Below are 11,220 nucleotides of genomic sequence, written 5' to 3'. Positions count from 1 at the left end.
CAGGTTTTATGTTTTCAATTTTTTGAGATCCAGTGTCTAATGATTTTAAATTATATAAAACAACCTGAAGTTACAGACACCACTATTCTTAGAGGGATCAATCACACAAGAACAAGATACACATCCCTGCCCATGGTTTCATGCTATTCTACCAATCCATGGTACCAATCCACATTTGTGAGCATGTTTCAACCTATGACCCTACAACCCAGCACCATGGAGAAGAAGTGGCACTCAAATATTAAACAGAAGTACAGTTTTAAGGTGCTTGGAACTAGCTGGAGTGTTTTGATTTTCAACTCCATTTCTGCTCCACAGTATGGACGCCCATTCCTTCCAGTTTGATGAAATAAAACGATTTTGTAAATTAAGAAATTAGTTCTCGAAATAATGAGAAACTTTCACGACAATTGTGTTAGTATCTAAAAATGACTTACTTAAATTAAAAAAATGACTTAGTATTTCAGAAATAATGAGCAACTTTCTCAAAACAATGATTTAGTTCAATGAGACTTCTCAAAATAATAATTATCTAAAAAAAAATGCTAAACTTGTTAAAATAATGACCTAGTATCTCAAAATAATGACATTTTCTCTTCAAATAATGACAAAGTATAAGGAGGTTTCTCAAAATAATAACTAAAAAAAAAAAATTATGAGAAACTGTCAAAATAATGGCACAGTAGCTCAAAATATTAAATATTTGTCTTTAAATAATGACTTAGTATGATGAGATTTCTGGCTTAATATCTAAATAAAATGAGAAACTTTCCCAAAATAATGACTAAACTATTTTTTTTAATTACACTGATGGAAATGGGCCTCCACTGCATCTCAAAGGGAAATGCTGTAGTTTTTACTCCACTACATTCAGGCTACCTGACAGCCTTACTATAGTGCAGATACAGTTCATGCTGGGATTACAGGATCATGAAATATGATGCATTACTACAACTACACAACAGGACAGCACATACAGTACTATAGTTAACTTTGGCCACACAGGGACTGGCTTCAACATGATAGTGCTGTTTGCACATTTGGACACTCTGAAAGTAGTTATTTATTTAAGTTGTCTTAACTTTATTTCTAATGCTAATTCACTTCTACTGAAAGTGTATGACTGCAGGAGTTTAGCATGTAATGGAGTGTTTTCACCCTGTGATATTATACTTTAATAATAGTAGGTCTAAGTTCCTTCTTACTCCACCACTGCAGTTACATAACATGCTGTAACGCCCCCCACACTGCAGTTGCTGTGAATATTGTGGGGGTCCAATGAATGACTAGGTCAAAGGGTCTAACAGAATAGTGAACATGATACCTTTGCAAATCCAGATGAGACGCCACACTTAGCTGAATCCATTTCACTGAGGACACACTGCTCCTAGAGTCCGTCCAGTCCTCGTCTCCTTTCCTCCTGCTGCCATGGCCAGACGCAAGGCAAAGAAACCTCAAGAAGACGACACCTCCATATTGTTGGAGTCAACAGTGTCGCAGTCCAAGAGGAGGATAAACTCCTATGTTGCTCCAGCTTTGGTGTTCATTATTATCTTCACAGTCTGTATAATGGGGTGGTTTTGTATACAGCAGCAGTCCAGCCTCGACCAACTGTCAGAGACTTTTACAACAATGCAGAAGAGAATCACAAACCTGCAGCAGGTGATGGAGATGACGGACTCACAGGTAAGAACTTTGTTACCCGTGTTTTCTGCTGGGAGAGTTACTTACTTCATTGTAAAATAATAACATTTACTTATTTCATGTTGTTTTATCGTGCACCAACATGAAATTAAGTCGACAACGTGTTAACCGTTACTTGAACGTGATTTCGGCGTGTCATGGGGCTGTCTATCAACTGCAGTCTAGCAACGGCTGTTAAGCTAGCTACAGGCACTGTACGATACCGGAAGTTGGTGATATGCCTTCAAAATAAACTACTTACATTAGTCGTTTATAAACAAAACACAAATATATCAAACAATAAACATATAAATAAAAACCTATTTAACAAAAGCTCTTTCAATCATGTGTATTTTGTGCTATTTATAGGATAATATGACGGGAAATGTTGTTCGGTACCTTTATTTTGAAAGGCCACGGTTGTAAGACATTTCAACATGGCTGACTTGACACTGAAAGAAACACCTGTTGTTATTTTTAACTAAGTGGTCACGTTTCAGAGACATTCACAGCCCCAACAGCTAGATATTTTTAATCATTATCAGCAGTAATTACTACTAACTGCTTAGTCATACTATACAATTTTGTATCACAATATCAATATTATGATATGACCTTTGTAGATTTTCTGTAAAATTAACGAGAATTACTAAGAAACTGTTGAAATATCTGCGTTTTGCCAATTCAGGCAGTTCAATACCTAAAAAAAATAAGGGTGCCACATCACATTGGTGCAGAACTCATTAAAAAAAATCCAATATCCTGCAGCAGAACTGTCCACAATGGCCTAATACAGTGGTTCTCAAACAGGCGTCCAGGCACTACCAGGGGACCCTGAGGGAGTTGCAAGGGGTCCCCAGAAAATGGGGAATGGTTTATTTTTACGATTTAATTCAAATTTATACATTCACATTTATAGAAGTGAGCCAAGCATGAGTAGTATCCTTTTTATAATAAAATTAGCCCATATATGCAGGTTTTTTTGGATGCAGGAAAACAGTAAAAATAGGGATACACTGCTTTCACATTGACAGGCACTGTAGTAGACGAGTATGCCTCTTTGAAAGCAGCATGGATGCCAGTGAAAATGTTTCAGTGGTTACTAGACTACATGACATTTTGTCCGTTCCGACGATCACTATGTCAGATTAGGTGAGTGTAGATTCATAAAATCTTGTGACGACTTGGCCGAGAGACATGACACATTTCACGTTGGTCCACGACCAATCATCCCTGGTCATCTCTCACAACGTGTGGGATGTCATCTGATTATCTTGTCCTGTTTTTATTATTATCACTATTATTTCAGTCACTGGCTGGTGTCAATTGTCGTCTACTATGACACACTACGAGATGAAAACGATAGATTATTGCTTACAACACTGGTTGTTGTTCACAATCTGAGCCCACACCATACGATTCCGCATTCGGCTATAATCGGACTGAACCTGGCACTGTTCAGTCTCTCTTTCAAACTTGGTGCTGACTAATTTGGAACAATGTCTGAGCACTGCTTGGATGGCCTTCTCTGTGAGAAAAGGGCTTAAGAGTCTTAAGAGTGTCACTTGTGATCATCATAGGATAAACTTCCTCCTCCACGGTTATTCCCTCAACTGTAGTTGACAACTAGGAAATTCTGCTCTTAATCATACCTAACCTACCATACCAAAATCTTTTCAGATGGAAGGGCTCTGTGACCTAATGTGTATCAACTTAGCAGTCCTTGACATAAATAAAGTTGAGAACCACTGGCCTAATACTCCAAGAGATATTAATAGGATGGTTACCACAGAATAAATGATGGGCTATTCAAAATTAGCTGATAAATTTATATCATCTAATGGAAGGCTATATATATATTATCATATTGCATAACCCTACAAGCTACAGCAACATGACAACTCAGTCTGACATAAATCAATGACAAAGACAAGTTTCAGATGTTTGAACTGACTAAATAATTTCTTTCTCCAGCTTGACACAGGGTTCGGTTTGGAGGAGAGGATCTTTGCCCTGGAGGAGGCCCAGAAACAGGCTCAGGAGAAAGCTGAAGTCGCCCTGGCCACGTCAGAGAAGTTAAAGAACTCCGGACACCACTCGCAGCTTTCAGCCCTTCATGATGAAATGGACACTCGACTGACTGAGATAAAGCAGGTCACCCTGTCTGTCACAGCTCTCCAAGCCATGTTCAAGAACCAGAGTGAGAAGTTCGAGGCCATGAAGAAGAGCGTAGTGGCTGGTTTGAGCTCCAGCTCAGCACTGGCTGAAAGTGTTGTTAGGCTGTCCGCTACTGTGTCCAGTGCATGCTCCAGAATTGATAAACAGGTTGCGTCAGTGGAGGCGCTTAATGCACAATTAGCAGGACAAGCCTTAGAGCTGAGTGAGCTGAAAGAGTCAATGCACCTTCATAATGTTGCACTTCATACAAACAACCAGGAGATGGCTGCAATAAAGTGAGTTTCATTATACAGAGTTTATCTGCATGCCTCAGCGATGTTTTGCAGAATTCCCAAGGAAATGTGAATATCTGTTGTGTGTGTGTTTTTCAGGGAGCTTTCTGAAGCTAAGCAGGCCATGCACGCACAGGCATTAGAGGAGATGCTCAGGTCTGTGCAGACGACTCTGGATGAGCAATTTTCCACTTCACAGACTACCCACAGCAGCGTCATGGCTCAGCTGCAGACTTTTCACACCCAGGTAAAACCTGTTACTTTCACTTAGACTATTCTTTCAAATACCTGATTAATGTAAGTGTTTTGTGACTTTGTTTTTCAAGTTGAATACCGTTAGGATGAATAATTAATACATATCTGTCTATTTTAGTTGGCGAATGCTCCTTCCTGGACAGTTAAACGTAAGTCAAATGAGGAGGACCAAGCAGCAGAAGAGTTAATCTTCACTACAGCACAGAATGTCACTGAGGTGCAGGAGATGATAGAAGATGTTGAGGATGAAGCAGGAGAGGACGCAAAGGAGGAACAGGAGGAGGAGGCCAAGGAGGAGGAGGAGGCTGAGGTGGAGGAGGACGAGGAGGAGGAGGAGGAGGAGGAGCAGGAGTATGAGGAGGAGGAGGTGGAGGAGGATGAGGAGGAGGACGAGGAGGAGGCCGAGGAGGATGAGGAGGAGGAAGATGAGGAGGAGGACGAGGAGGAGGACAAGGAAGAGGCTGAGGAGGAGGAAGACGAGGAGGAGGAGGAGGAGGATGAGGACGAGGCTGACGAGGAGGAGGAGGAGGAGGAGGAAGATGACGAGGAGGAGGAGGAACAGCCACTGGAACAGGAAGTGGAGGGGGGCACTATAGAGGAGCAGGAAGATGACACAACTGCAGAAGAGGAGGAAGAAATTACAGAAGAAGAGCAAGACGATGAGGAAATTACAGAACAGAGTGAGGAGCAGGAGGTGGATGAAAGTGAGGAGGACGGGTAGTTGTAGTTGAAACACTCCAGAAGATTGAACATTGATTGAAGATTTAACAGTTAGCTGAGGAGATTGTGATTTTTAAGTCTTATTGAAGATGAATGGGAACCATTTTTACATGCAGCACATTTTCTCACAAAGTGATTTGTAATATTTGTTTTATTCTTTTGGGTTTGGTTGTCTGACGCATAGGCCACATCCACACTAATATGTATTCATTTTAAATTTTGGCACATTTTCAAAATTAATCTCCGCCTATAGTAATACGCCAGAAAACACATGACCATTCAAGTACCTGCATGCGCGTACCTGTGTAAACATTAAGCAGACTGTCTACAGATATGGCAGAGAGTAAAACCAGAGATTTCTTTGCTTGAACCAACAACGAGGTCCAGGGGTTACTGAAAGTTACACATAAGTACAAGGCAGTCTTTGCAAAGCAAACAGCCTACAGCAACATATTAGAACGGTACAAGGATTATTATCCACCACCGCAGGACGCCATGGCGATACGAAAGGAGAGCCCACACAAGAGGGATTAAAGAGTAAAAGGTATGTAGACCTAGCTGTAATGTTTTGGCTTGATCCACCGTGACTGATAAGACCCAATCAGGAAGCGTGTGGGTGTCTGCCTCATCATTTTAAAGTCAGATTAAAATATATCCCCAGAGTTTGAAAACTAAAGTGTGGTCAGCAGCGTTTTCAAAGGTCTTTGTTTTAGAGATTCCAAAAGGCTAAAGGAGTTCAGGCGCTAGGCATCAACGTACAATAGAGACAGAGCGCAGGTGCCTCCTTGACATTAAAGCCTTCAAGCAAACAACAGAAAAATGCCTAAAAGCCACTGTGTGATTGGATGGACTACCAACATGGTAAAGAACCAAATAAGTTTGTATCATCTGCCAAACTAAAAAACTGAGTCTCCAAGAAGACAAAAGTGGATACAGGCATGAGGCATCAGCAGGAGGCATTTTACCTGTGTTGTTAGCCCTCAGCTCCCAGTTGGCATGGTTTTCAAAGTGTGCCGCTGTCTCTATGCTTATGTGTCTTAAAATGAAAATGTATTAGTGTGGATGTAGCCATTGATTGTGTCAGGTGAACTTTCCAGCACTAATAACATGAAGCATTTCGTAGAACTTTGATAGATAGCTGTGAAGTCTACTTTCAGTCACATTTTTTAGGGTTTTACTTCTCTTAATACACACATGGTCTGGTTAGAAATTGATTACAGTTCATAAATGTAAGTCTGTCGTCTTATTTGAAATATAAGGTGACAGAAAAAAATGAAACACATACAAACAGAGGGTTTCGTGGCCAGACCTGAAAATGACTGTACAATATCTGTTAAAGCAGCAGGTTACTGATAGTGTTAACATAAATGACATGATTATATAAAGTAATTTCAACAAACTTTCTATGGCTCTGTGAAGCAGTGGCATATGACAACAACTTTTTTTTAAATTGAAATGAAAGCTCTGTATTGTACACATTTACATATGACAAGATCAGAGTACGAGAGTATAAAATATCAATTGTTTTTTACAGTGTGAATCAGAACATGAATGTGACTGTACTTTAAGCTTATAATTCAACACAAGAACACATGTAGTGCCTCTCCAGGAAGTTATTTATGGTACCAGTGCACATGGTGCACACAGGGGTACATATGATTCCACTGGTACATGCTGTTCTCTTGTCATGAAGCTCTTTTGTGAAAAGGTTAAAGTATTATCTTCAGCCAGCAGGTGGTGCCTGATAACTCCCATAATCATGAAGAATAATCAACAAATGTGATAAAAGGAGGGGATCTGTGAGTGGTTCCTCATTTTTTTATACGGGTTATAAGACATCTAAAACAGGCAATTCTATTTATAGCAACATCTGCCTTCCTACTTTAGCCTCATGTAGACATGTTGTGTAGACCAGTTACCCCACAGTGACATCCTGTGTGATCTGACACTGATTGAGAGACAACAGCAACCACATGTTCAGGCTGCATATTAAAGACAGTGTGAATAAACACCCCAGTTGATTTGTTAATGGTGAGTTCTATTTTTCAGTTCATTTAATGGGGAGTGATTCCATTCATTTCTCAAAACAACAAAAGGGAGCATGATGGCCACGTGGAGACATATGTTTAATGTAGGAATGTTTCCAGGTGTCATAAGGCAGACCCTCATGGGAGGTTTCACTGTTAATTTTTTTTCTTTTACCATGACGTCATCCTTAAATTTTATTTCCACAAGTACGTGTTTAGCTTAAAATATGGGTAAGAAATGAATCATGTTTGTCCAGCAATGCAATAAAAAAACAGCCTTCAGTATCACTATAAGAAATGGAAATATATTACATTATTTGTCTTATTTAATTCTGTGATTAGATTACAGCAGGTGCAGGGTGAGACTTGCTCTGACAGCCAACTCTGACTCAGGCTAGAATTAATAAGAGGCAAACTGGAAACTGAGACATGAAATAATGCGGTGTGTATCACCACCTGAGACCACTAACAGTGGCCAACTCCCTAACATTTAGATTGTGTTATTATTGTGTAATCTTTAACCTGTACAGAATATTCTCTGTGAAACTTTTCAGTGCATTTGCTGTGAAATACACTGCTCAAAACATTAAGGGAACGTTTAATGGTCACAGTATGACACCAGGTCAGTTAAAACAATCTGTCCATTTAGAAAGCACAAGTGATTGTGAATCAGTTTCACCTGCTTTGGGGCAAATGAAAGTGACAACAGGTGCAATGGAGAGGCAAAAGCAAGACAACCCCCAAAAGGGAATGGTTTTACATGTGGTGGCCACAGACAGTTGCTCTCTGTCTCTTCTGCTAGTGTCCTTGTCACTACTGGTGGTATGAGGTGGTACCTGCAGCCTAATCAGGTTGCACAGGTAGTCCAGCTCCTCCAGGATGGCACATCTATACGTGTAGTCACAAGAAGGTGGTCTCAAGAGCATGGAGGAGATACCAGGAGACTGACCATTACCAGAGGAGAGCTGGACAGGGCCGTAGAAGGGCATCAACCCAGCAGCAGGACCAATATCTGCTCCTTTATGAGAGGAGGAACAGGAGGAGCACTGTCAGAGCCCTACAAAATGACCTCCAGCAGGCTACTGGTGTGCATGTCTCTGACCAAACTGTCAGAAACAGACTCCATGAGGGTGACATGAGTGCCCGACATCCTCTAGTGGGACCTGTGCTCACAGCCCAGCACCATGCAGCTCGAATTAACAGCCGAATTAGCAGGTCTGCTACTGGCGCCCCGTTCTCTTCACAGATGAGAGCAGGTTCACACTGAGCACATGACAGGTATGAAGAGTCTGGAGACGACGTGGTGAACAATATGCTGCCTGTAACATGATTCAGCATGACCGGTTTGGTGGTGGGTCACTGATGGTCTGGGGAGGCATATGCTTGGAGGGCCACAGAGACCTCCATGTCACAGCTAACGGCACCCTGACTGCAGCCCTCATTGGGTTGATGATTTTAGTTTCCACTGACTGTTGTTACGTCAGCTTGTTCTCAATAAATTAAACAATGTACATCAGTAAAGATTCTCATCTTAAATAATTCCTTCATCGAGATCTGATGTGTCATTTAAGTGTTCCCTTCATTTTTCTGGGCAGTGTAATTTGTCACATTCCATTTAGCAGTGACTTCATGACTAACACACACAAAGCCCTTTAGATTCCCTTTTTAGGAGGCTAAATTGCAAACAAATGACCCGTGCTAACGTAATGAATGCAACTGTGTCACGGCACATTCTCAGAAAGGTATGTAAGCTCATCTTAACTGTCAACACATGCAGCCTCCAGCTTGATTAAATTAACACAACAGGTCTTAACCTCAGCACGGTATATTTGTGTCTCTGACCAACCTGTTGTTTTATATATACCTTTACCTCACTAACACAAACCCATGTGAGCTTCTTCATCTGCTGCATGCCTTTTAAATTTTACTTTTACTTTCAGATGTACGTTCTATCATTGATTTTAATGGAGAAGTCACAATTTTTAACTTGTTTGTTCCACAGGTGGAATCCACACTTACTCTGGTACAGTCAGTGTTTTACCAGTTTAAATCACCCTGTCCATTTGTTTTGGAGAGGAAGAGACCTCTGCAGATAAATGGGCCACGTGTTCCGTATTGGTCCCATGCCAATTACCCACATGGGTGGGAGTACCCAAGTGGGTCCTACATGGGTCATGCTGGGGCTACCTGGGTACAAAGTGGGTATGGGTCCAAAATTGGCATCTTATCCGGGGCCCACTTGGGCAATCCCACCCATGTGGGGTAAATATCATGGGGCCAATATGGAACCTGTGGACAAACCCATATAGGGCCCATTTTCCAGCCTATTTACTACCCACAAGGACCCCACCTACTAACGTTGGCTGGGTAAAAATTTCTTGTGCAATCAACACTGAACAAATTCTAACCAGGAGAAGTTTCAGCTGGTTGCAATTTGCAGTCCTAACCACTGGATGCCACTAAATCTCTCTAAATCGTACACACTGGATCTTTAAGTACAGTTTTAAGTTATGTTTGCTTTACTTGAGTATTTCCATTTCATGCTACTTTATACGTCTACTTCACTACATTTCAGAGGGAAATGTTCTAACATTAGACAACAGTAGCAACTAGTTACTTTGCAGATTCAGATTATTAATACAAAGTATAATCAACTAATCTATGATAATGTATTCTTACAGATTAATTTACCCAGCAGTATATAAAGTAGTAAATTAGCCAGCTTCACCAGCTGCAACACTGAAGTGATGCTTAATGCAAAACCCATTTTGGCTCATGGGCCACATGCTGCCCAATTTAATGTCAAGTGGGCCGGACCAGTAAAACCATTGCTTAATAACCTATACATAACAACACCTCCATTTTTTTATTTACATCTTTCTTATAGTGTGACGATGTACAAGTACATTCTGATTATCAATGCAATACAGTATCATTAATGTCTCTTTTCCACAGTCAGTTAGTCTACGACAACTTTCCCACACATTTCCACTCCAGTGATGCTATCATCACTACAGCAAACCAAAGTGGAAGGTATTAAGGAAGCAGGTTAAGTTATCTCCTCCCTTACACACCATTTACACATCTAAAGTTTTGGCAGTACCTTAGCAATAGTGCTCCACCAACACTGTTTTAAGATAGAGGTCTGATAAAGATTCTTTCGTACTGAAGCTGCTGACTGACAACATTTTGCACAATGTTCAGTGTCTTTAAATGTGAACATAAGTATTTCTTGCTTTCTGTTTTCAGAACTGTTTTCAGTACAGGGTGGAAAAACCTCTGAAGCAGCATTTTACATCAAGTAGTCTACTCACATTTTAACTTGCTCCTAAAGCCTGGCATCTCTTATGCTGCATTCACATGGAATCAGGCAAACGGCAGACGGCAAACCAAATGTCATGTTAGTGGACGAGAGAAGGACGGTAAAACTTGGGCGAGGCCGGCAGAGAATACCGTCCACGGCAACGGTAGACGGCAATGCCATCCAAAGTTAAAATATTTTAACTTTTACCGTTCACCGGCCACAGAATACTCAACCAGATGTGGCGTAGTTCCAAAACAGTAAAGAAAACATGGCTGAACTCGACAACGAAAAGCTAGTGCTTTTGGTGCAGCAGCACCCAGAATTATATGACCAAACTTTAAAAGCCTACCATGATGCTTCCAAGAAGGCGTACATATGGGACGCGATTAGCGCAGAGCTGGGTGGAACACCAGGTGCGTAATATGAAACGTAACATTATGAATTGCTTTATTAGCTTAGCGAGCTATCTGGCTAACGTTAGCTCTCTGTAGCCCAAAAACATCGCCATAGCAACAATCACGTGTCACGAGTCACGTGTGTCTCATTTAGCCGTTGTGCCGTTCCGTCGGACTGCTTGTTTATTTCTCCCGTTCCGTCCAGCAGATGTCTCCCGTCTCCCGCCTGCCGTCTGCCTGATTCCATGTGAATGCGGCATTAGCCCTCACGAGTGTATCGATATGAGGTGTGCAAAGTCATCCAGTGGGCCAGATTGGACCCTTAAGCGAGCCAGTTCTGGCCCACAGGCCGTATGTTTGACACTCCTATCTTAATGCATCACAAT

At 41.2% G+C, this 11,220-nt stretch overlaps 1 protein-coding gene across 1 annotated transcript; it reads left to right on the top strand.

Annotated features, from left to right (window-relative positions):
• The first annotated feature begins 1,354 nt into the window (after positions 1–1,354).
• On the top strand, positions 1,355–7,415 carry zgc:66479 (uncharacterized protein LOC327541 homolog). The gene is made up of 4 exons (XM_050038876.1): positions 1,355–1,686; positions 3,658–4,136; positions 4,233–4,380; positions 4,507–7,415. The coding sequence occupies exons 1-4, from the start codon at positions 1,429–1,431 to the stop codon at positions 5,107–5,109; spliced, it is 1,488 nt and encodes a 495-aa protein (XP_049894833.1). The 5' UTR covers positions 1,355–1,428; the 3' UTR covers positions 5,110–7,415.
• The last annotated feature ends 3,805 nt before the right edge of the window (positions 7,416–11,220 follow it).

The sequence above is a fragment of the Epinephelus moara genome, chromosome 24 (genome assembly GCF_006386435.1).
Source record: "Epinephelus moara isolate mb chromosome 24, YSFRI_EMoa_1.0, whole genome shotgun sequence".
Taxonomy (NCBI): domain Eukaryota; kingdom Metazoa; phylum Chordata; class Actinopteri; order Perciformes; family Serranidae; genus Epinephelus; species Epinephelus moara.
This window is presented reverse-complemented; position numbering and strand designations above follow the sequence as displayed.

Bases quoted from the DNA above. Each gene is read 5' to 3' on its own strand.
- zgc:66479 (XM_050038876.1), top strand. From the start codon at position 1,429: ATGGCCAGACGCAAGGCAAAGAAACCTCAAGAAGACGACACCTCCATA. The intron at 4,137-4,232 runs GTGAGTTTCATT...TGTGTTTTTCAG, and splicing joins CAGGAGATGGCTGCAATAAA to GGAGCTTTCTGAAGCTAAGC. The intron at 4,381-4,506 runs GTAAAACCTGTT...TGTCTATTTTAG, and splicing joins TGCAGACTTTTCACACCCAG to TTGGCGAATGCTCCTTCCTG.